The sequence below is a fragment of the Aptenodytes patagonicus genome, chromosome 7 (genome assembly GCF_965638725.1).
Source record: "Aptenodytes patagonicus chromosome 7, bAptPat1.pri.cur, whole genome shotgun sequence".
Classification (NCBI taxonomy): Eukaryota; Metazoa; Chordata; class Aves; order Sphenisciformes; family Spheniscidae; genus Aptenodytes; species Aptenodytes patagonicus.
In genome coordinates this window covers 34,269,127-34,295,184 of record NC_134955.1, presented here as the reverse complement: position 1 = coordinate 34,295,184, position 26,058 = coordinate 34,269,127, and the positions used below count along the sequence as shown (strand labels likewise).

The window sequence follows — 26,058 nt, the reverse complement described above, 5'->3', positions numbered from 1 at the left end:
TAAGCATGCATCTTCACTGGTAGAGTTTTCTCAGTCCCTCCTCCCGCTCGCTAACCCTTAAGCCCTAGTTGCACAGCAGCTGCACTGTGCCTAAATGTAGTTTGGTTTCACAAGCTGGATGGTCTATTGCCTAAGCTGCCCGCGGGGCTGGATTCAGTCAGCTGTTTAGCGCTACAGGTTTGGCAATGCCATGTAACAAGGAATTGTATTGTCGTTGCCCCTCCACTGCCACGCTTCCCCTCCTGCAGGGCTCGAAAGGCCTGGTGGTTGTAGCGCTTGCCCAGGTGCCCGGCCCTTGTGTGACCATGTGCGACTGCTGGGCGGTTGTGTGTAGCAGCGATGGGAGCGGGTGCTTGGGCAGCTCCGTTGTCAGCCCAGGAGACCTGCTTCTGTGAACTCCCACAGCTTCAGTGTGAGATGCCTCCAGGGCTGTGGGGTGGAGTGGGGTGCCTAGATCCTGTGTGCCATGGGGTACCACGGCGGACCCTCACTGGCCACCTGCCTTATGGCAAAGAGTACCGTGTAGCGTCGGGGCCACCAAGGGCAGGGAGCTGGGCTAGTGGTGCAGGAAGGCAGGCTGCTGTGGCACCTGCATCCCAGCAGCTGCCTCGTGGGCCTGAGCCCGTGTCACCCGCTCCCCGCCATGGGGGCCCTGCCACCACATCGGAGCACCCGCTTTCCCGGGGCTGCCACCCCCTCCCCGCTCCAGCTGGAGCGCCGGGCGCATCCCCAGCAGCACCCACGCAGGCTGCCGGCCGGCGGCCAGCCCCGGCCGGCTGCTCCCCCCGCCGAGGAGGAGGAGGAGCCCTCCGCCCCCTGCGGCGGAGCGGGGGGGGGGAGGCGTTAGGACCCGGCGGCGGCGGCTGGGCGGCGCGGGGCCGGGGCCGGGGCCGGAGCCGGAGCGGTGCGGGGGGGCCGCCGCTCCGCCGCCGCCTCTCGCCTCCTTCCTCCCGCAGACGCCCCTGCCCGTCGAGGCAGCGCTCCCAGGCTCCCCCGGGGCGCTCGGCATGAGGAGGATCAGGGCCAATGCCATCGCCATCCTGACCGTCGCCTGGATCCTGGGCACTTTCTACTACTTATGGCAGGACAACAAGCCCCGCTCGGCGGCCGCCGGCAGGTCCGCCGGCAGCGGCGGCGGTAGCGGCAGCGCCCGGAACGGGCAGAGGGCGGCCGGCAGGCTGGAGCTCCGCCGGGAAGAGAGGACCATCCCCCTCATCGTGAGTGAGCGGCGGCCGCCGAGCATCCCGCCCTGCCGCGGCGGGGAGGGATGCTCGGGGAGCCGCCGCCTCGGGCGGAGGGTGAGCGGGGCGGAGGGGAGCGAGGAGGGCTTCGCTTTGCCTTCGGGTTGCTTTGTGTTTGTTTTAGCGTTCGTGCTTGTCACCATGGCAGCCGTTACGATCGGGGAGCAGGGTGGGCAAACCTCAGGGGAATAGAGTAACGCCGTGGGTGAAGTATTTGCGAGTTGTCTCCGCAGGCTCGCCCGGGCTCTGCTCCTCCGGCTGAGAGTGGCTGCCCTTGGCTGAGCAAAAGGGTGGGTGAAACAGCTGGAAGGTTTTTGGTTCGTGTGCAAGAGGCGCATATATACATATATATACACACACATATATATATGATCACGGTTTTTTCCCATCAGGACCAGATAAGAGCCACGACCTCTCACAAGCCCTTCCTCTGGCTGCTGGGCATCAGGCTGGGGGATGCGAGCGGCACTTGCAGTGGGGGACCGTGAAGCTGGTACCAGCCTCTGCCTCAGCCCCCTCCGCTTTGCTGCCAAACGGGGACCTGGACTCAGCTCCTGAGTTTTGTCTGTTTTAAGCCAGAGACGGTAGCCTGCAAGTCAGGCTCAGGCTAAGGTTTGGGCAGAGTGAGAGATGGGGGAGCCCTTGGGGCTCCTTGCTAACCTGAGGGGTGGTAGCGGTGCTCTGATGTGCTACTTCAAATTTGCTTTCAAAGCCCCACACTCTGCCCTCCCTGGGTATCTATGGGCTCGGTAGGGTGATAAAAGCAAGCTCCTGACTTAAGGATGATGAGGACCTTTCTGCTCTGTCTGTGGAGGAGGTTTGTCCTCCTTCAGCCTGTATAATAGCATCAATAAAGCTCTCCCAACTCTAGACAATAGCTTCATAAAAAATAAACCAGCCCCTGGAGCAAAAGTGGCCCAGCAATATCACTCCCAGAAGTGATCAGCTGAAGCAGTTTGGGAACTGCACTGTGTGTCACTTTTTGGCTGCAAATCCATTTATCAGCTGGTTACGCACACATGGAAGCAAACAAAAGCAGCAGCCTGGTCGGAGTCAGAGCAGGGGCCGGGCACTGGGGCTCTCTGCTTCCCTCCTCTACTGACACTGGGATTTTTGGCCTGTGTCTCTCTTTTCTCCACCTGTAAAGTGGGGGTGGCAGGTGTGTGTGGGGGTGTTTGGGAAGCCTGGTGAATGTTTGGAAAATGCTGTCAGAGCAGCCCCAGCCCTTGGGCAGCAGGGTGGAAACACTTCAGCTGAGACCCTCAGTCATCACTTGCAGCTGTGAAACTCAGAAGTCAAAACTTGAGGCTCTCGGGCAGAGCGAGGATGTTGTTTTCCTGCCCATTAGGGCCGGGGGCTGCCAGCAGTTCAGGCTGCTCTGCTGTGAGACCCTCTATGGAGCAGGACTGTGGAAATGAATACAGTGCCTTCCAGGCGAGGAGCTCTGTGCAAATGCTGCTATTGCTGTGGACCTTCAGGGTGTGCTGGGAAGTGCTCTCAGGCTGGCCAGGACCGACTTGAACAAACGGAGGATTTGGAGCACTGCTGCCTGCCGGATTCCACCTTAGCAGTCGGGGAAGTGAGACCCTGATTTCTTGTGTGTGCTTGAACATGCTGCTCTGGCAGTTTTATTTCTCCATTCCCCTGCTTATCCCTTCCTTTTTTTTATTGCATTTACTTTACTCTCTCTCAGAGGGCTTCTGAGGTTACATGAATCCATATTGTCTGCCAAGGACCTTAAAATCCTTGGGAGGAGGATGCTGTGGCAGTGCCACACGTTGTATTACTGCTGTCTGGGGGGAGGCGGTATGCGCTCATGGCTAACCACAGTGCCTGTCATTATAAGCTATAGTGCCGTGCAACAGCCACTCCAAATCTGGTCCTGCTTGCAGAACAACATAAAGCATCCCAGCTCTGCTCCACTCCTGAAATCCCTTAGTGGGGAAAAATAATCATCCATTGCCTCTCCTGTCCCTCTGTAACTGGGGTCCCACGATGGGCCAGCCCGGCCCCGAGTTAAGTCCTGGTTCCCCCGGCAGGCAGCAGCTGGGATGAAGGAGGACCCTCTCCTGATGCACCTGACAGTGAGGTGTGGTGGATATATCACATCCTGCCGCGATCTGTTTGCATAGAGAAGGGAAACAGGAGGATTTTTGTGGTGTCTGGGCTTCCCCTTGTGCGTGCAGAGCGGTTTCCCAAGGGTTTGGTGGGCTGCCATGAGAGGCGAGCTGGTAAAATGCAATATATGTGCTGCTGTAACTATGCATGGCTATCGGAAAGCCTAACGGGCTTTGCTGTGATGGGAGGTGAATAACGAGCCGTCCCAGCCGCGGCCTCTGCCTGCGCTGCTGGGGTGGAAGCAGGGAAGTGACTGCAGGTGAGCACAGGGCAGGAAGGTCAGCGGGAGGCTGGGGACAGCAACCCCCCCTCAGGGGGTGGCATCTAGCCAGGGGTCTGAGCAGTTGGTCTCGTGGACTGAGTTGACCATGTGAGCCTGCGGGGCTATAGCTGTGCAAAGCGGTCCTCGGCACGCATCCTTACCCCAGCTCCTGGGTGCACGGCATGTGGGCTGCGGCACTGCCCACCACCCTCTCTCAGCCAGCGCAGAAAATTTGCCATTTCAACCACCCCGCTGGAGAAACTATGAATCTAGAGAAGTGGCTGTCCTTTTGCAGTGCAGAGCCTTCAACCCCGAGTTCATTCCCGCAAAGTTAAATTACTTGACTTAATAAATAATGGCAGTCTTGTGTAAGCGGAGGCGTGGCTATATTCCGCATGCTTCTTGTGTCCCTTGGCCTTCTGCAGAGCCACTGGGACAAGCTGCCCATTTTGATTCAGCTTTTGGTTTCCTCTGCTCTGTATGAGTGATGGTGTTGGAGTTCAGGTTTGGGCTCATCTGCAAATAAGGGTGACTCATGTGACTTACGGGTCTCTGGAAAATATTTTTTCAGTTTTCTAAAATTGGCTGCTTTTCTGTCTGGGAAAAAGAAAAAATCTTGTCTTCTGGGTGAGTGAGTCCAAGAGTTCTGCTCTTGCGTGTATGTGGTGACATTTCAAATCCTGGGCAAATGAAGGTGAATTGCATGGGTTTTAAAAATTGAAGTGCTTTCTGAGCTTGTGGTTTTCTTCTTTATTCCCTCCCAATGTGAAGAATAAAAATCACCTCAGGTAAAAACTATAGTTGACGTAAGCTGCAAGTTTCAGCTTGAAACTGATTTGTTATTTGTTGACATGTTTATTAGCACACTTTAAACTTAAAATCTGAAGTCTGACTCCTGGAGTCAGCAAGGGAAATCTTTGAATATTAAAGTTGGGGGGCGGCTGTCAGAGATCAGTGTCCCAGAAATAGCTCGTGCATTAATAGCGACCCTCCAGATCCCTGCTTTATATCCAGAAATCTTGACATGTGGGCTCTCTGCAATAGCCTCTCCCCAAACAGGTCCTACAGATGCTTGAAATGAATGTGCAGAAACTGATAAAGGGCAGGGCTGACTCGGTGGTGCGTCGAGCCCCTGCATACTTCCCCTTCCACCCACCACGGAGGGTGGAAACACAAGTGAGTACCACTTGTGTGGTCCTAGGAATGCATTTTTTCTCTAGAGCATGGCATAGTTTCATATCAATTAGGAGGAGCCCTGGGACCTCTGGCAGTTGGTTTGTGTGTTGGGCATTTCTGGAGGACGGACTTCTTCCCTGGGCTTAGTGATGAGGACTAGAAGGGCCCTGCCTCCAGCCAGGGGGAGGAAAGGGACAACCGGGTTTACTGGACTGTGTGGATTCGGTGGCCTGGCACATCGGACCCACAGGAGTATAAGGCTCTAGTAGACACCGGTGCACAGTGTACCCTAATGCCATCAAGCTATATAGGGGCAGAACCCATCTGTATTTCTGGGGTGACGGGGGGATCCCAACAGCTAACTGTATTGGAAGCCGAAGTAGGTCTAACTGGGAATGCTAAACTGTGGGGCTGTGTTGCCCCACACGATGATGTCATCAATGTATTGTACGTGTTCCGGAGCCTCACCCTGTTCCAGTGCAGTCTGCATGTGTCTTTTGGAGGGGCTTTGGCATCATTTCCACACTACTTATGGGTAGTTGGTTAATCATTGACTACGTGCTGCTCGTCTGCTTTAGCATGGTGCTGATGGGCAGAGCCCAGGACTCTGTCCTCCCGCCTCTAAAGATTGCAGCATGGGAAGCTTGCCCAGTGTACCTCTGTCTCACTGAAGAGAGCAAGGCCACCGCTGTCATGTGGGCAAAGCTTGGTAGTCAGGGGGGTGGCTGGTAGGTAGCTTTGAAAGAGGAATTTTGCTGTTGGCTGACTGTGCGTGCTGAGGATGGGGAGTCCCAGCCCAGACTGGAAGACCGGGGATTTCCCAGTCAAAAGCTGGATGTGAGGTTGCCCTTGGGCTTCTCCAGCTTGCTGACTTCTCTGGGGTGGTAGGAAAGCAGCAATGTGTCTGAAAGATGAAGACAGAAGAGTATCGTTAGTTAAATACTCTGGGTCGTGTTAGGCTGGTGTGCAAGTGCTCTTTGGAGCAGGTATGTTGTCTCTTATCTTTGTCCTGCCAACTTCTGTGACCTGTGTAGCTTCTCTGTGACCCCACTAGAGCCTGTTTGGCAGCTGAGAGACTATATTGTAATACTGGCTCAGGTTGCCTGGGCTCAGCTCTCCTGGCTGCTCCCCGGCTCTGTGCTCAGCCATGTAAAATGAGCACCGGGGAGATATGATCAAGGCATCCTTTTCCTTTGTAGCAAAGGGTTTCTAAATTCTCTGCAAACATTGCTGAACTGAGTGTCACCTGCCTGTTGCGAGACAGCGAGTGGGAGACTCCTCTGGGATGCACTGCTGAGAACGGGAGGTGTCTGTAGGCATCGAGCAAGTTGGCGAGGAAAGATGTCAATCGTTTGATTTTTCCCCTCTTGTGTAGCCAGAAAATAGGCAGTGGCTGGGGTTTACCTGCTTCTCTGACTATCCGGACTGGCGAGTTTAGCCACGCTTTTATTTGCCAGCGTGTAAGACTACCCTGATATATGTTCTTCAGACCCTGGTAGACTTAACTTGGCCAAACAGTGCGCTCTGCTGCATTTGTCTTCTGTTGCACCTGTAGCAACCTGTAATGGTGGTGTTGCACTTCAGCTGTAGGTATCTGAATCCCGCAGAGCAGGTGCCGGCTGATGTTCATCATTCATTCATGAATGATTTTATTCCCATCCCTTCATCACATTCCCTCTGCGCAGCTTTCAGGGGATGCTGTGTCCGTCACCACTGGGATAAGCTGCAGCTTTCATGGATCGATAAGTCATAGAATCATTAAGGTTGGAAAAGACCTCTAAGATCATCGAGTCCAACCGTCGACCCAACACCACCATGCCCACTAAACCATGTCCCTAAGCGCCTCATCTACACGTCTTTTAAATACCTCCAGGGATGGTGACTCAACCACTTCCCTGGGCAGCCTCTTCCAATGTTTAACCACTCTTTCAGGAAAGACATTTTTCCTCATGTCCAATCTAAACCTCCCCTGGTGCAACTTGAGGCCATTTCCTCTCGTCCTATCGCTAGTTACTTGGGAGAAGAGATCGACCCCCACCTCGCTACAACCTCCTTTCAGGTAGTTGTAGAGAGCGATGAGGTCTCCCCTCAGCCTCCTTTTCTCCAGGCTAAACAACCCCAGTTCCCTCAGCCGCTCCTCATAAGACTTGTTCTCCAGACCCCTCACCAGCCTCGTTGCCCTTCTCTGGACACGCTCCAGCACCTCGACGTCCTTCTTGTAGTGAGGGGCCCAAAACTGAACACAGTAGTCGAGGTGCGGCCTCACCAGGGCCGAGTACAAAGGCACAATCACATCCCTACTCCTGCTGGCCACACTATTTCTGATACAGGCCAGGATGCCATTGGCCTTCTTGGCCGCCTGGGCACACTGCCGGCTCATGTTCAGCCGGCTGTCGACCAACACCCCCAGGTCCTTTTCTGCCAGGCAGCTTTCCAGCCACTCTTCCCCAAGCCTGTAGCGCTGCATGGGGTTGTTGTGGCCGAAGTGCAGGACCCGGCACTTGGCCTTGTTGAACCTCATACAGTTGGCCTGGGCCCATGGATCCAGCCTGTCCAGGTCCCTCTGCAGAGCCTTCCTACCCTCGAGCAGATCAATGCTCCCGCCCAGCTTGGTGTCGTCTGCAAACTTACTGAGGGTGCACTCGATCCCCTCATCCAGATCATTGATAAAGATATTGAACAAGACTGGCCCCAGTACTGAGCCCTGGGGAACACCGCTCGTGACCGGCCGCCAACTGGATGTAACTCCATTCACCACAACTCTCTGGGCCCGGCCGTCCAGCCAGTTTTTTACCCAGCGCAGAGTCCACCTGTCTAAGCCGTGAGCCACCAGCTTCTCTAGGAGAATGCTGTGGGAGACGGTGTCAAAGGCCTTACTGAAGTCCAGGTAGACCACATCCACAGCCTTTCCCTCGTCCACTAGGCGGGTCACCTGGTCATAGAAGGAGATCAGGTTGGTAAAGTGATACCATTTTTCAGGGACTTGTATCCCACGGGGCTCCTCCATGTGTGCCTGCCTAGAGGCAGGTCTTGTAGCCTCAGGGATGTAACTCTGGGAGCTGACGTGGATCCTAAATTAAACAAACAAACAAACAAACAAGAGAGGGAAGAGCACTGATTCTTTGCATTGGCATATTGTCAGGCTCATGAAGTACAAGTTTGATTTCATGTCCTGCTGTGCTGTGGAGAGAGAAGACCTAATATTTAATGAGATGCCACAGCTCATTTCAGCAGCCTCTTGCAGCAGTGGAAAGTGGTGGTTCCCTTACCATTTGACACTTACCAGGCTGCTCGCTCTTGAGTCTCCTGCCTTTTGGGGCAAAGATCAGGAATATGGCTATATAGGTTTCTTTCTGCTCTTACACTGCGTGGCCACGTGTCAGTTTGCACACGCGTGAACACAGCACAGGAGGCTGGATGGTCTCCCCGGGGCTGAATGGTCTCCCCAAGGCTGCTGTGCTGCCTGTAAGCCAGACCACCTCAGCTGCAGGCAGCAGGAACCTGAGTCTGGGGAGGCACGGTGAGCAAGCCAGTGAAGCTGGCACATCCAACAGCTTATGAAATGCTCTTATTTTCTTAAAACATCTTCTTCCCTTCAAGTTACAGAAAAGCGAAGGGGACTTGGTCTTTCCATCATGCCAGCCTGCAGAGCAGCTCTGCTCCCTGTGGCTCTGCAAACATCTAGGGTGCTGGAAACGAGATGGAAAAGAAGCTGAAGGTTGTAGTGCCGATGCTTTTGCAGGGAGAAGGTGCCCCCTCTAAGTGCTGGGTTTGTCTGTGCTGTTCAGCCTGGCCCATTCCCCTGCCAAAATCCAGCACCTGCTCAGCTCTGCCCTGCACCTATATGGCCTCTGCTCTTCCCAGTTGATTTTAGGGTGTGGGTGGGTGGCCCTTAACGCTTGGGGTTTTGTGGCAGCCATTCCTGCTGTGGCCAGACCCCTGCAACACTTTATTTTTTTTGATCTCTGTGGGATCTCTCTTATAAATGCCAGATGAGAGGCCTGTGCCAGCTCCCTGGGAAAGGATGACTTGGTAACTGTTTCTCTGGGGGTATTACTGCAGGAGGAAGGTTCAGTGACAGTTCGACAGCTTAATATTTTATTTACGGTGTTTATGTTTTAAAAACGTGGGAATGAATGCCATTTGCCTAAATGGCAGAAAATGATTTTACATTTAATTTGTCCCAGTGGCCCATGTGGCACATGAAAAAATAAAATAAAAATAAAAGAAATGGTTCATAATAATCAAAGTGACGAGGTAGCTCTAGCGTGATCTGGGGCTTGGGGAGCGTGACCATCTGGGCAGCCTGGGACAGTGTGTAGAGGTGTGTGTGGGTGAAACGCAGACCTCCTGAAGGTCATCTTTGACCCGAGCCTTTCCATTAAGTAAGTGAGTGAAGCAGCTGCAAGTTTTAGCAAAATGAAGCGTTCTTTCAGTATGCAGCTGCTTCCCCAGTTAGATTTGTCTTTGCATTTACAAAAATGCCCTAGCAAACCTCAAGATTTACTAAAAATTTAGCATGGTTTGCTGGAAACAGAAGACTTTGAGAGACATCTCAGGTCACTGTTTGCCATGACTGAAACTTGACCCAGGTGCTTCATCCCGAGGCAGGCAGGTCAGGAGTCACTTGGAAGGCAAGGGGAGAAGATCTGGTTTTGTTTCAGTGGCACCGAACTGGGACTGCTTGTGTTGGAGTGCTGAAAAATGATTTAATTATTCCTGTTAGAAAAACATGCAGCGTAGCACAAAGGCAATGAAATAAACAGAGGGAAGCGTGCTGGGGATGAAGCATGTGGGTCAGCAGGGGACCCTGGCTCGCCTGTGCATCAGGGCGATCACCGCCCTTCTGTAGGGAAAGCCCCGGTGCAGAGCGTGGCTGGGTGGGATCTCTTGCTCTTCCTTGGCTCTCCGCAGGGTGCTGGCTGGTTGTTCCTGTCCCATGGCATCTCAGTGACAGCCCCGGGACCTTGTTCTCTTTTACCTGTTTCGATGGTGAAGACTGCTCCCTTGTGCTCCTCCAGCCCTATCTGCCAGCTCCTGTAGTAGGGTTGTAGGCTCTTTGGAGCTCGTCGTGTTGGTTGTTGCTGCTGTTCTGCCTGTACAGCGCCTAGTGCAGAGGCCGTGATCCACAACACGTCCCGTACGATCACATTAAGGTAAAGGCATAACTAAAGTGAGACCCATGGACTGGGAGTTGAGCTGGCTTACTGACTGAGCTGCAAACTCATCCTCCTTACAGGCTTCTGTGCCTCAGTTTCCCCAAAGTCTAAAATGGAGATTTTTATCTGCTTCACAGGGCTTTTGGGAGGCTTAGCTTGCAAGTTTTGTAAAGAGCTGGAGACGAGATAACCTTAGCAAAACATTTGGTTGAGTTCACCCTTTGTACACATTTCAACCAAGAATGGGATTAGCAGAAATGCAGCAGGTCAGGGATGATCTGCTGCAAGAGGAAGACGTTAAAGCCACAGCACTGTGAGCTCTGTGTGCTGAACAACAGGATTTATGAGGAAAGGCTGCGTTCTATAAGCCCATATTCCTGCAACTAATAAAAGTGATAAAGGACAGGAGCTGGACTGTCCTCATCAGATTTCCAGATCCAAATTGTGCTCGTGGCTGCGGAGACAGTGAGATATATAGGAGTACATTTAAAAAAAAAAAAAAAAAAAAAAAAAAAGTGGTCTCTTGGGCCCCATCTTTGCAGAGAAATTACCCATGTTGTGATGTGCTTTGAGCATATGGGTAATTTCTCAGTGTTGGTAGAGCCCGAGTTTTTGACAGGCAGCTGCGGGCTCTCTTTGGAGCCGCTTCAGGGGCATCGTCCCTGCAGAGAACTGCCTCAGCTCCTTCTGCGGTGGCAGTGGAGGTCCAGCAGCACTGTTGGTGTGTCAGCTCTGTGCTACCCTGGGACGTGAATGAGGCTGCTGCGTGGGGCTGCCCCTGGGCAGGGAAGCTGTTTTAGCCAGTCTGATGACGCTTGGTTGGTCATCCTGCCGTGATGGAGCTGCAGGGTTGACTTTGCAGTCCAGGCTTCAAGGCTGCCATGGTCAGGCTGGGTTAATGCTCCAACTTCTGACTCTTATAGCACAGGCACTGATGACACTTGGCTAAAGCTGCAGAAAATGATCTGCTTTAACCTCTTGTTTTCTTTCTCCCACTTGCCAAATGTTTCCTCTTTTAAGCTGAAATGTTGTCCTTGTGAGGAGGCTTTGTTTTAAAGTAGCAGAGAGAAAAAGCAACTGTGCTGAAACCTGCATCAGCCATTTTGTGGGCTCAGGAGGAAAAAAAATAGGAATATTTTTCTTGTCTTTTTTATTTTGGACAGGCTGAATCCTGAAACAGCCAGGTCTTGGCTGGAAAAGTGGTCTTACCCAATGAAGGTGTCTTCAGAGGTTCTCTGAAAAAGCCTTCTTGCAGGACAAAATTGGAAAACACTCATGCTTTCCATCTGCTTGCATGCTGAGTGCCCCAAATGAAGTATTTGGTGCCAGTGTGTCACGGTTAGTAATGCCATGCTGTACCTTTGTGCCTTTTGATATCAAGTATGCAGTAAAAAGCTTAATAAATGAGGAAGAGCATGTAAGAGCTGCAAAAAGCAGTGTGGTTCCTTTGGTAACTGGTGAGTTAGTCTCTGAGTGTGGGAACAGGGATACAGTAGCAGTGCAAATGGGAGCCATCACATCCACACAATGAAGTTAAAAAAAATCTGTGCTCCCTATGTAGTTTTCAAAGTAATTTTAAATTGTAAAAATTAATAGTAAAGTATCGGGGTTAGGAAATGTGAATGTTGCGAGTGCTCACTGCAGACTCCTGTTGCTCAGTGATGTGATCATGCTGTAATTCCCAAGTGCTAGACTACGCATGTGTTGTTGTTTTGTTATTTTTTTTTTCTTTGTACCTTTCTGGGAGACATTTTGGATCTAGTTGCATAGTAGGAATTACCAGCTACACCAGGCTGCTGATGGAGTTGGCTGTATGTGTTTCCTAACCTTCTGGGATGTCTCAATTTGGCTGAAGTACCCATTTTACACCTAAAGGTAGGGCACAACCTCCCAAAGTGATCTCTGGGTGGGTTGATAGGGGCAGTGACAAACAGGTAGGGCATAACCCTGTCCCCAGCATAGGGACGCTGAGTTGCCATGTCCCCGCTGGTGCTACACTTGCTTCTGTGATGCTAAGGCTCTTGGTTTTGTATTCGGGAACAGCAGAGCCGGCTCCCCTGGCAGTACCAGATGCAGGCTGGGGTGAGCACAGTAATGTTCTCCCCTCGCTCGGAGTGCAATGTGGTGTTTATAGTGAGCTTGGTTTGGCAGCAGAAGGATGGATGCTCTGCAATGAGGTAACACTTTCATAAAATCTGTTGGAGCAAATCTGAGCAAACACGTCTGTTTGCATCCTCTCTGCGTTCGGGTGGTCTAAGTCTGGTTGTGCCGTGCCCTGGGATGCCCCATTGCTGTGCCGTGCCTGCTAGCTGAGCAGCCCTGTGGGGCATTTCCAGTCTGTGCTGGGAAAACTGGACCACACTGGTTGGGCACTCCCAAAGAAATTTTGGGAAAGGCTGGGAAATCAGTGTTCCTTCAGAACTAGCTGTGGTCATCACAGAGGGTCTGTTGGGTCAGGCAGTGATGAGATGTGGTCAAGTGAGGTCTGGCCTTGGGGAGGTTGCCCAAGCACCTATCAAAAGCTCCCTTTGGCCAATTGTGAAAGGGTTTTAAGTCAGTGGATGGACTGCTGGCTCGGGTCAGGTTCTTGAACAGACACATATCTCATGCTACATGTTAGGCAAGCCAGGAGGAGGTGGTTTACAGTGAAAGTAAACAACGCTGTCCTTACAGCGCAGTATACAGATTGAGTCACATCGGGTAGTAGGGAAAATCTGCTGATCTGCTTGCATCGCTTAGCTTACAGCATTATTAAAAATAATTATTAATTGTAAATTATTTACTCATTAGTTTTCTTAGGCCCAAAGCCACACCTTCAGAAAAGATGTGCTGGAGTTGAAGGGAAACATGGTGGGGTGATATAAATGATTGTGCTCAGCAGGCTAATATGAAAAATAGGTTATTTGGTATATTCTCCTTTCTGCTGCTGTTCAGCCATTAGTTGTGCAGCTCAGTGCTGTGTGCTTGGTACCACTCTGACCTTTGCTGCCCCTTGCACCTGTGAATCAAGGGGGCTACCTGGGTGCTCCTGCCACCCCCATGGTTTTGGACACGTTAGTCTCAGCATGGCAATGCCCTGGCAGTAGAGTCTTCTCGCCCGCTGCTGGCATCCTCGGGGCAGTGGGTCTCACCAACTCTCACTGAGGAATTGGCAGGGACAGTGTACTGCGGGGACCTTGTTGTAAGTGTATGATGTGTGCAAAGCTGAGCCCTTTAAATCTTGGTGCCCTAGTTAACAGGAATTTAGTCCTCCCAACCTGTCACAGTCCATCTCTTTTTTCCTCCTCTTTCTTTTTAGTTAGAGGATTACAATTGTCGCATTGAGCTTAAAGGGGATTGGAATGCTCTGTATCTTTCTTCTGCCTTTCCCCGATATCTCCTAAGAGGCATCATAAAGAAAGGGCAGGAATGGATAAACAGTTATTAGCATCACTGCAAGTGCTGAAGAAGGGATGAGAAAATTCTCCCTAACCTTTCACGCCTGCCTTCTTGCAGGGTCTGCATGGGATGCTCTGTGACCTTCTGAGCTGTGACAGCTCCCTGACACACTGGCGTTAGCCCGTGTCCCCAGATAGCCTGGTATGCAGGAGCAGGGACTCCTGGCAGTCAGCTGGGCAGGAGCAGCAGCTCCAGGAGGGGAAAGTGCTGATGGGAACTAGGTGTATGAAGGGATCCCCTTCTTATTCTTCTGTGCCTCCTGTACAGAAGGAGCCCTGTAAGGTGTTATTCTAGTTCCCCAGCTCACGAGTGCGCAAAAGGAACTTGTTGCTGCCCGTGGGTTGCATGTTCAGAAAACCAGTATGCAGATGCACTCAGTTCCTTCAGCTGGGCTTCAGCAGAATCCAGAACTGTAACATCTAAAGTTTGAATGAAATATCTTGACTTTTTTGGGGGGGTGGGTGAGTGGTGCTATTCACCATGCAAGAATCCTTCAAAGTGTTAGAAAGCAGAAATGCACGGTGACCATTTGAACTCCCTAGTTTATATAGCAATAAATCTAAGAAATTAGGAAATAATGCAGCGCACAGCATTTATTAAATGTCCAGGAATTTGCTAAACTGAGTCTTGTGACAGATTCATTAAGACTAAGTAAATTTTGAGGATCCATGTTACATTATCAATTTTCTCGTGTAACTTTCTGTTAATGCTTTTATAATTCCACTAGAAATACACCTCCCACAGCTATATTTAACTTGCTGGCCCTGTGTGAAGCTTTACCATTCTCTGTGGCAAGGACAGCCATGAAGCATGTTGCCAGAAGGTTATTTTAAATCATTAAAAGCAATTCATATCTTTCCAGTCTTGAGTAGGTGAGCTGAATCTGAATGGAAAATATTTCTATCTAGATCAGAATTTGCTTTAAGTTATCAATTTAATATTTTTCTGCCCAAGGTAAATTCCCATATCATTGTCATTGTCCCATATCTGATGTGGGTAGATTTAGACACATTTTGCTTATTGCCTATCAGTTGGTGGCCCTTTGAGAGTCAGATGGTGCTGAGCCCACCCCAGGCTAAGCAGCTCTGCAACACAGGGTTCAGATCCGCACTGGGTCACTATCGGGGTGGCTCCAGCCATTATCTGGGTCTGCTTGGCAAGAGCTGGGTGAGTGTTGGCAGTGTGCTTAGGGTTCAGGTGCAAAAGGAGAGACATGGAGAAAAGCTGTTCTCTATGAAAACTCAGCTGGCTCTGGCGGCTGCCAGCCTTTCCCTGCCCTGGCTGTAACTCTGTATGCCAGGGGAGTGCCTAGCCTGGCTCACAGCTGGATGTGTATCTCTGTAGCAGACTCCTTCTGGTGACTTGTTGGATAATAAACTGTTAGGGGCTGCCACAAGCCTGCCTGGAGTTACCAGTCACCTTGCCATCCTTTTCTGAGCGATTTGCACATCAAAGTTACGCAGCCTGAGATCTCCCGTACGTCTTGCTCCTAGCCCAGACCTCACGTACAGCCTGTGCTGCTGGGTCCCTCCTGATAGTCTGCAGATCCCTCCTCATAGGGGTGGTTGGGTATCCAGAGCGGGGGCGCTTCTGTGCAAGGTGAAATGTGAACTGAAAAGACAGTCTCTGTCCCGGGGAGTTTATAACCTCCATAGATGAGTAAGATAAAGGGTTGGGGAGAGAAAACATTCTTCCCCCGCCATTTCCCTGATGTAGAGCTGAGATTAAGCCTCAATCTCTGCTGAAAGGAAGAACAGAAAAAAAAAAGGTATGTTCGTTATTCAGATCTGCTAACCTCTGGTTATTAACGCTGATTAAAATACCAGTGAAGCCAAGACAGCTTGGATATTAACTGTGTACCAACATGAATTCAAAGAACTTGGTACTAGACTCAAGCTATTACCCAGAGACAATTAAAACTCGGTTTGTCCTGTGGTAGCTGCTGTTGTAACTGGCCGTACCTCATTCTTGTTAGAGTTTCACTTGCCTTGGTAATTTGGATCACCTTCCCACCATCTGTAATTTCTATGTGGTCAGTGATGGGGGGAATAAATTTGGCTCGTGTCTGGGGAGGTCGGGAACTTTCCACCCCCTCAATTACCCCGCGTGCCAGCTCAGGTTTTGGTGTGCATTTTTTTCTACGTGTTCATTTGGGGAAAGAAGCAGCATTTAAGGATAAGCCACTGAGAGCGGGGGTGGGGAGACAGGTTAGAAAAAGCTTCTAAATGATTCCTGTATGTGCAAATGTTAATCATTAAACCTGTTACCACTTAACAGCATGACTTCTTGTCATGACAAGCTGTCTCTCTAGGCTGAACAGGAATAAATCTCAGGGTGTTTGCGGAGCTCTGGGAGCTGGACTTCAGCCTCTCCCACCTCAGCCCTAATACTGCATGCTGTTTAAGCACTCCTTAGCGGGCTGTGGTGGTGACCCATGTGGCAGTGGGGCTCCTTGGGGCTGCTGCTGCTGCTGCTTCAGTCTTAACGCTGTCTTTGGAGAGTTAAATTCTCAACTTAATCAGGGTAAAGTGAGGTTCCCCACGTTATGTTGTTTTTAATGCCGAGTGACATCTGTAATCAGCATCTGGATTCTAGTTCTGTGCTCAGACCAGTAGCCTGTGTGATTTGCTCTTCTTGGGGGGAAAAAAGACACTGTAGGCACTTTAACCATTCTCTCTGCAGAATAAAGAGTGTTTGCATCTGGGAGTACACTCCTGGCATTTGTAGTATGTATTCGTTTTTTGTCTTGCTACCAAGTTCTTAAAGCAGATAGGTAACAGCAACGTGGGTGCCTGCATGCTGAAACACTTATATTCCTGTCCAGTGGCACAAGTTGTAATGGGCAATACCATCTGACTGGGCGTATGGCCTTTTTGCCACAAGTTATCAAGAGTCAAATGCAAACACAAGCAGCAGCATCTACTGTCACAGGAGCAGAATTTTACAAGGATGAATTCGGCTAGTTGTACTCATTTCCCTGCAAAATAGGAGTCTGAATGTAGGACATCCACTGCTGCGGATGTCGAGAAGGGGTAGGTGACTACTTCAGACTCTAGCTCTCTGGACAACATCAGTTGGATGATGAAAAGTTACAAATGGATGATTAGGCCTTTACCCCCGTTGTTTTGGCAAGTGAGATTGGGTAATATTTCTTGCTAGTAATTCTGTAATGCAGGCAGGGGAAACTTAGCAGTCTAAGGCTTGAGGGCCCTGGGGTATAGCCTGTACCTGAGCTGGATAAGCCACTCTGCGAGGCACGCTGGAGACAATCTCTCCTAATCAGAAAGATGAGTAGCAATGTTTCTGGGGCAGCAGCAATATGCCACCTCAGAAGGGCTCCTAACAGCCACAAGCAGCTCTAAGTCCTTTGGGAAGTCTGTCCTGTTTGACATATACTTGCTATTGCTTCTTGAATGTCTCCATACAGCACTATGGGATTGGGACAGAATTGGTTTTTCAGAATGGCTCTGTGCTGTAAGCAGAAATGGGCTATTTGGAGTTACTTGAGGGGGGAAAAAATGGCCAAAATAAATAGACTGAAAACCCTGATGATCTAAAGGAAATACCTTTGCTCCTGAGAAGGGTGAATTTAATTAAATTGATTTGGTGCATTTCTGAGAGTGTGAAGGTGAACAGCAATATGCTCCTTGGTTTGCTGAATTAGCTTACATGAACTTGGAGGAGCTTCCTTTTTGCTCTCTGCGGGTAAGAAAGACGTATGAAAAAGCCTGGGGTGCAAGAACTTTTGTCTTTAATATATGCTCCTGGTGTAGGGTGGGTGTGGAAGTATTCAAATATATTTAAAACATTTGAATGTTTGCTGAAATGTAGAATCTTAAGATTGTCTTTCTTACCTTATCACTTCAGCTATTTGAGTTTATTAGGAAAAAAGAGGGCTTTTTTGTGTTTCTTCTTAACACATACAGTGTGGTTTGCATCAGTCACAGAAAGTGGAGATGTTAAAATGACTGTATCATCCAGGCAGCCTCCCTGCAGATGCTGACTGCCTCCTGTAGTAATGGCCCACACTATCTTTTGGAGCGTCTTTCTTGTTTGGGGAGGTACAGAAACGATCCGATAGCTCTTCCTTCCCTCCGTCCCATTAAATAGGTTGACAATATAATATGCAGGATGCACAACGCTGTGGTTTTAGTCTGTATTGAGCCAGATTGAATGCTCAAGGTCCGAAACCAGAAGGAAAGATTATCTAAAGATGCTGGGATTATAGGGTAGGATTCAATGTCACTGGGCTGGAGCTGGCTGCTCCTTGCTGTAGAAGGAGCTCGGCCACATCCCCTCCTTTGAAGATGCGTGATTTGGGAGGAAAGGACTGCTGTTAGAGAGGCCTGTCTGCTCCTCCAGAGCTAATTTAAGAGCCTGCCTCCCATTCAGGCAAGGGAAATGCTATCAGTGGAATTGTTCCTAGTATACTAAGTGGCCTGGCTGTATGTCATGGCCTAATGGTGTTACCGCAGAGAGCAGCAGATAGAGGATGATTTTCCTTGAACGTTTTCTTTGCTGCGTGGGAAAGGGGCTGCTCCCATCTGATTCAGCTGCTAGGCAGCCAGATTTCTCTCTGCTGGTCAATAAACAAACTGCTGTTTTATGCACCAGAAACTGGGGTGCTGGCTGCTATAGTTATGACTTAATTTCTAGTGTCAGATTAGTTAGGACTTAGATATTGCACCAAGCCAAGGATCTATCTACTAAAGATGTACAGGCTAAAAGTGAATCCATATTTCTACGTTAAACAGATTTGTAGCAGCATCTGCAGTGGCCCAATGATTTTTACAGGGGAAACAGTCCAGAGACAGTAAGATTGAGACACTTCAGTTGGTACTTTTGGTAATAAACATTTTTTGCGTTGACATGTCTGGTGCACTTGACTCTTTAGAAATGTGGTAAGTGCTTAAGCATTTTCTTTTACAGATCAAGAGTCTGAGGGAGGCTCAGAAAGGTTAAAGTCTTGATTTACACTGATTGCTCAGGCTCCATTGACTTTCTCTTTGAACGTTTTCGCACCAGGCATTTGACTGACATCCCTTTCCCTAGAGCTTCAGTGCATGTGCAAATAGTCACAGCTATTTTGCAGGGAGGGGAGGTGGATCAAGGAAAAGTGACGTGAATATACCCCACTGATGCACAGTGCCAGCATGCTTTGCCCCCCAAGGATGATGCTTCTCCTCTTGGGGTGTCTTTGGGACGAAGCATCAAGAGTGCTCAGGTGTCTGTTTGCAAGTGTGACATCTTGCAGTGCTGCAAGGTGAAGACCCTTGTAATGAGCGGCTCGAATGAGGCAAACAGTAACGAGTTGTCCAGGGATGGTTCATTGGCTCCTGCCTAGCAGAAGGAAAAGTGTCACTGATTTGTGCTTACCTAGCTATGCAACTGAATTTCATCCTTAAACTGGGCTCCTGGTTAAGATAAAATCCCTTGGGTGAGACGCATGCCATTTGCACAGGGTTCTTAATTGGAAGAATTAATCATAAACACGGACATCTTTCTCTTGTTAATATGGCAGGGGATAGAGATTAATTACATCAGCAGAAATCTGTCTGTTGTTGTTTACTATTTCTATGAAATGTGACAGTTCTTGGTGTCTTCAGACAGAGATGGGGTTCCATAGGATATTGTTGTGCTGCCACTATTATGCTTTTAATTATTTAATGAATTACTGACTTTTGAGTTGAGGTAGCTCCACAAGGCTTGTTATCTGCTGATCAGGAGATGCTTAAAACTTGCATGTTCAAAAATTTCTAGATCTGCAGTGATAAAGGGAGACAATCATGGCATGTTTAAATTTTTAATAGCAGCCCTCTCCTAAAATATCTTCTCCTCTCCCATACTGCCACTAGCAAAGGAAGGGATAGAGTGCAAGGAGATAATTTACTATGATAATTTCAAAATTAACAGCTTAGTTTGGGGCACAAGTAGATCTTGCATCCTGCTTCTCTCCCCTCTGTCCTCCTGCCCCCTCCAGTTCAGCTGGCCAAGGGATGCCATTTTGAAAGTGTCTGAAGAAGAGAAAGTCTGTGCAGAGCTCAAGAACTGGAGATTAAAATTGCTTATTGGGTTCTTCTATGTGAAACCTAGCTTCCAGCGCCAAGGATTAATTGCTTACATTCAGGTTTTGAAGGGTCTGTGTCTCTCGCAGAGAATAATGCAAGAACAGCTTGCTGGCTCCGAAGCACGTAAGCATTATTTGAAATGCTTGCTGGTGGGGTGCAGCAGGGCTCTCCTCTGAAGCTAGTGGGAGCAATTAGACCACTGGAGAGTTGGTTTTGGTGGGGTTTTTTGGCCAGTAATCCCCATCTCCTCAGGGAAATTTTCTTTTAGCTGGTTTGTCTCCTTTCTTCCTCCCCAGATGGATATCACGATATAAACAGATTGCTAAGGAGAACTGTTTCCTTTCCCTGCCTAAAAAGGAAGTGAACGTATGGAAGCTGTCTCATGGAGACAAGTTTTGAGTCCTCTTTTAACTTGGCAAAGACTTTGCTCTCAGCCCAGGAGCCTTGAGGAGCAACGCCAGTGTGGCAGGCAGAGGCAGAAAGGGAAGCCCACATAGATGGCTTACAGAAAGAACGGACAAAGTGTGTATTGAGGATATCAGTGTTGTAGCAGCTGGGTACACACCTACAGCGTACTGGGCCAAATCCCACTCTGGCTCTCATGGTAGGTAAAAGTTGTGATTTTCAGCTGCTTCTGTCCTCTAATCACGAAAGTGAGGAGATCTGTGGTATTACTAGAGAGGAGATGAGTGTTTGTCCATGTGTTTAATTAAGACCTGCTCTTCAGTGAGTGCTTTATTGCAGATGCTCTCTGCACACTTCTTGCACTTTTCTTTTGGGATAAAAGTGTTGAGAAATTTTCTTCAACCCCTTGTCTTCTGTACTCTCATGTCATGAGTTAGGGATGAAAGTGCCTCCTCTGCCAAATATGATCTGATGGAAGGTCTTGCCTGGAAGATTTATTTATTTGAGTATGAGGTTTTAAGTTTAAGTGGACATTAAGTTGGTATTTAAAGAAGTATCTCAAACTGAAGGAGGGTAGAACAAGCATTTCTGCCTGTCCTTGTTCTCAAGTCTGCAGTGCCTATCACTCTCGGAAGATGAACTGACTGTTGTGGAGTTGTTAAGATGCTTGAAGAGTCACTGACCTGTGGGCTGTGGAGCCTTCTCTGTCCAGAAACCCTCCCTGAATAGTTTCTCCACAGTTTTTTAAATGTCTAGCTTGCAGTTTGGGTGCCCAGACATGAATGATTTTAAGATCTGTTGCATGTCTGAGGACAAGAGTTACAGACACTTAGAACAGATAAGAATTTAGTTAAAATTGGTAAGAATTTACTGACAATCCATAGCTTATTGGATTCCTCCATGTAAAATCTCATGTACAGCACTGAGGTTTAATTGATTAAACTCTTCTCTAGAAAATTTTATTCTTTAAGATGTGAGTAATGTAAAATTGCCTTACTGGCTCAAAAAAGCATAAGAACAGGAGTTTAAAGTGGTTGTTGCCAGGCAGAGAATACTGTTATCTGCTTTTAATTATAGGATAATATTTTCCTTAAAAAAAAAAAAAAAAAAAAAAAAAAAAAGGTGAATCCAAGTCTTTTGTATTCTTATGGTGAATGGAAGCAGTTAAACACTTTGGGGTTGAGATTTGCAAGGTCTTTCAGATGAAGGACTTAGGTAGACCTGGAAGTAGGTGTTTTATGAAGCTGTTTCCTGCTTTGCAGTTCTCCCTTTGAGCTGAGATGGAAAGGAGGTGTTAATCACTTCTCAAGGGCCCTGCAAGACATTGCTGCGGTCTTGTGAACATCGTTGATTGTGTCCTCCAAAAGATCTTGCTGGGGCCATGCAGCTGGAAGAAGGGATGGACAGCTGTGGTAGCTTGCTGAAAGAAGCAAGAATATTTGATTTAAGAGCCTGCAGGCACTTATTACTGTTCCTCTTGTTCTGTTAAGGCGCTAATCTTATATTTTGCTCTGCAGGTTGCCATGAACAACTGTGCCATTCCTCCAGATTTTGCTAGCTGCCAGGAGGGACAGTGCTTGGGAGGTCAAGAAACACAGGAGGAACTAGTCTTACCAAGATGTCCCTCCATCTGTCTGCAAACGATGCTTGTATTTCCTTGTCCCTCAGTACTGCCTCCCTTTTGGGCTGTGAAAGAGGCAGAGGCTGAGCCAGTACGGCCCCGTACCAGCGGGAGATGGGGGCTCTGCTAGGTCATGAGAGGCCTGGGGGCAGAGGGGTCATCTTCCAATAACTGGACTGAGAAGACACTGAGGGATGTGAGGTGTATTTGGAAGGAGTCAGGGGGGAAACAGGAGGAACAAAAGCCAAGTTGGTCTCCACCAGATGCTGGCTGTGGTCCCTGAGGAAAAGCATTTTTGCTCTGTTGCCACTGATGTTTGTACTCAAGGTTAAAGCACTTGGGCAGAAGTGAAGACACCATTCTGGGAATGTTTTGCTTCAGATGGGTTGACTGCAAAGGGAATTCTTGTTGTTAGCCTGGTATTAACCAGGGGCTATGAGAAGGATGACGACTGTCACTTGCCTGGTATCATGGAAGTGTGTAGTGAAGGGTGACATTAAGTCATTATCAACTAAAAGAAGTTGAGGGAGTTCCTTTCCCTCTTGGTTTAAAACTTGTTGCTTCACACAGGCTAACACGGTGCTCTGGGAAGAGATCGAAGGGGTGAATGGGAATGGGTTCTCTATATATGCTTTTCTCACTCGCTGTTTCCCTCCAAAGTTTATCAGTAATTTGGGAATTGGTTCTGGCATATTGCTCTTTATGTTATAATAGAAGTCGTCTGTTAAAGGCGTATCTGATGGGTGCTGGAGTACTTGTACAAGCTGTTATCTGTTAAGATGTAACCAGGTTAAAGATGGTCGTTTGCTGGGGTGGTTGCTGCACCCCCAGCTCCAGTTCAGCACTGAGTGGAGGGACTGGGAAGAAAGGTGCCATTTGGACTTGCAGCCCTCAGTTCAGCTCCAAGGGCTGCTGGAGCAGCCTTGCTGGAAATATCCTTGCAGTTTGAGCCACTGGCCTAAATGCTGGCTCCATAACCCAGAGAGTGAATACTAACCTGGAGATAGAAAAGTCTCACAGCCTCTGACTAAGCGCATCTAAGTGACACGGAATGGAGAGAGCTTGCAGGGGGGCCAGGCAGGATGGATAAAGAAAGTTAATTTGGGGGGGAAGTATATTGCAAAGTGGCAAGATAGGACCAACTTTTTTTTCCTTGTGCTTTTTTCTCTGCACTCTAGACTGCAGAGAACAGCATTTATTTAAACATCCCTATAGACTTTCCTCACTTTCAGATGAGGAAAGAAAGGGACAATAATTTTTTAGGAAACCTGAGGTGTGGCTACGTGCACAGTTTCTGAACTGAGTTGCCTGGGAGATGTGTATGTGTTACCTGCGTGGGTGTATATTGACATCCTTGAGGTTCATGTGGCAGCCCAGCTATGAGTGCATACTGTAGTGATATATTAATTGTGATAACTTCTGGAAACTTCTTTTCAGTACAGGGAATTTTCATAATCTCTGTACTTATTTTCCTGTTTTCCTTAAAGTAGTAATTCAGATGGTTCTCCTACTGCTCTGAGTGGTACAAACAAAACAGGGACAAGCCATTTCACCTCCTGAGCAAAACCATTGGAGGTCAGAGGGATGCGTCCCTGTATCTACCAAGGGAACTGACATACCTACCTAATGAGAGACCAAACCTGATCAGTTTGGCTGGTGCACTTCTGTCCCCACCAAGCAGAGGTCTATCTTGGACACCTTTAGTTTAAAAGCCTCAGAGCCTTCCTGCAGAAAGGGCTGGTGGCAGGTGGCTCCAGGACCCAGCTGCATTCCTTCCTCTCATGTTTCTCTTGTCTGGGGCAATCCTAAGCAGGACTTGGGGCATCCAAGAGCTAGAGACAAGCCAGGTTACAGTCCCCTCCCGTGTGAGGGTGGGCTTGCCCAACCCTGGATGACTCATGTGTGCATCCTCTGATGAAGTCACCAAGGCAGCAGTGACTTGCAGCACGTAGAGCTCTCATTAGTTGAAGGTGATGTCTGAGCCTAGTAGCAGGAGCTCCACCAGCAAAAACCAGTGAAACACTTTCAACTCCATTGATTAAAACTGCGATAAATGAGCTTGTGATGGTTCAGTGAAGTTGTAGTACCTCAACCCATGAGATTTTGTTAGATTTTTCAGTGTTCCCAAGTTAATGAGCCTCCTTGAGATAGGTATCTCTTTTCTCTTGACACCTATCATCACGTCTCAGACCCGGCACAGTAGGATTTGAACTGTGTGACACTAGTTAATGCAGAGATATAAATTGCTATTGCATTACCTTCGCCACGGTGAGTGGTCTGTGTCAATTGTCTCTCTCCAAGGCAGCCATTTTTAAGCAGTCCATCACACGCTACAATTACACTTTTGGTGAGGAAGATCACTTACTTTCTGCAAAAAGAAACATGATTTCTTCCCTAATCTATGATTAAAGTTCAGTGGACTTTTGAAAGATACCTTTCTACTTTCCTTTAACAAAATTATTCATTCTGCTGTTCTGCATGACTGACATATATATATCAACCACAGGCCTTTAGCATCACAGTACAAACCTCTACTGCCTGTGTTTAAGGACTGATTATTCATTTGCAGGAACAGTACCAGGCAGTTATCCTCTGCGAACTGGCATACAGAAATGGGTAGTGTGCAGTCCTAGCAAATCAGGAGGGTAGGCTTGCAAAAATTGCTCCATTTTATGATGGATGTACTTTACAAAGATTTGATGCTGTGAGACAGTTTTCTATTGTTTAACTTAACTGCTGGTTTGTAATGAAGAGTGTGCTGCTAAGCTCTTCTGCTCCGCCTGTTTGGGGCATTGGTTGCTAAAGGGTCAGCTTTCCCAAATTACCTGAATGTACCACGTATTTGGCTCTTTTTTAAAAAAAAAAAAAAAAAAAAGCTTCTGGCAAAAGGATACCTTTCTGCTGCTGGAAGGATTCTCCCTTGGGTATCCTTGACTCTGAATGTGGCCACAGTTAATTATATTTAGGGGAGTAAGTTTCTGGCAATCAACTTGTTTCATCTTTTCCGGATTCCTTGGAGTAGCCTGTGAATGACATGCTGAAAACCAAGCTGTTGACCAATGTATGTTGGTATGTCAGTTCTGGAAAACACCCTTATGATAGTTGTATTAAGGCTTCTGTAGATCACTACCAGACCCTGGAAGCAGACTCTAGCATTGAAGGAAAAGTTGGCTTTACATTATTTGTGCTGGTCTTGTAAGCTGCTTTTGGCTGAACTGTTTAGGGGAGAAGCTGAACGTGGATGCTCATAACAATCTGATGATTGTTCTGAGAAAAGTTAATCACAAGAGCTCCCCGAGGAGGTAAGGAGGCACAGTAGCATGGTACTCATCAGCGTGGGTAGGTAGCAACACCATGCTGGGAGCAGGCATCAGAAATGGCTTCCGTGAATGAAGTTGGCAGAGCCCTGCAATTGCAGTGAGGTGTGAGGCAGGAGCTGAGCATCTCCTCTCAGCACCCTGCTCCCAGGTAGCAGGCCTTGCCGCGTCCGCAGCATGCTGCAAGTATTTAATTTCTTTTTCACATAACTGGGAACTGGTTCTGTTTGCACTGGATAAGAACCTAGCTTTAAAAAAAAACAAAAGCAACAAAACAAACTAAATATTACTATGGTATTACTATGGTAACAAACATCTAGAAATGCAGACAGATCTCTCTGTCAACTGCAGGCTTGGGCTTTATAGCCTGTGTCCTGGTGGTTGCATATGCAATCAGAGACAGAAATGATGCTGTAAAGGGAAAACAGCAGCAGGTTTATGATTCCTTCGGATCTTTCCAAATATGAGACCTACTGCTCCCTCTGAGGCAGGCTAGGAGCAGTTGCAGGCTTTTGGTACGCATCTGTCATTGCCTGTTCACTACCCACCCAGGCAATGAGAGATGAGGGGCCAAATGCACTTCACAGCACTGTTATGGCTGAGCAGAAATGGCTGATTATGGGATCGACATTGGAATATCCTGCATTCTGAGTTTAAGAACACCTTAGCCTCTCATCGGGTTTTTGGGGAGCTTTGACTAGTTGGAGAAGACAAATTCATTTTGCACATAGTGTATCATTTGCAGCTTCCAGCAGCATGTTCAACAGCAGGCCTGGGGGAAGGCAAAGGGAGCTCAACTTCTTCCCTGGCGTGGTGTTTACTTGTGTGTGCAGTGGTTCTGGGTTTTGCTTTGTTTTCATTCTTGTTTTCCATTTTCACTCTGTTATGGGCAGCGTTAAAATCAGTGAAGAAGGAGGGGAGGTACCAGCAGCAGAGAGCTTTGAGCTTCTGGCTGAGATGGAGTAGGTTCTTCCAAAGCACCCCCAAAGCATGGGGTGTCTTGGGAACTCAGACAGCCATATTCCCCTCCACAAGCATCTCCCCAAAAATATGGCAGGATTGGGCAATAGGGCAGGAGAAAAAGGGAAGGAACTTCCACCGGGGCAATTGTGGAGGTGTAGGGGACCCTGCTATAATCGTGGAGGCTGATGTTAGAGAGGAGACCACCTGTCCTGAGTGGCTTTGAAGAGGAGAAAAGACCTCAAAATGCTGCCTCCTAAAAGAGGTCTTTTCTCCCTGCAGCCCTCCCTGAG

General features: G+C 48.5%; 1 protein-coding gene across 2 annotated transcripts in view; it reads left to right on the top strand.

Annotated features, from left to right (window-relative positions):
• Positions 1-914: 914 nt before the first annotated feature.
• GALNT16 (polypeptide N-acetylgalactosaminyltransferase 16) overlaps positions 915-26,058 on the top strand; it is an 81,284-nt gene continuing 56,140 nt past the window's right edge. For both annotated transcript variants that reach the window (XM_076344805.1, XM_076344804.1), the window contains exon 1: positions 915-1,217. In XM_076344805.1, coding sequence (XP_076200920.1) covers positions 1,008-1,217 — 210 coding nt within the window. In that variant the 5' untranslated portion in view covers positions 915-1,007. The remainder of the gene's footprint in view (positions 1,218-26,058) is intronic.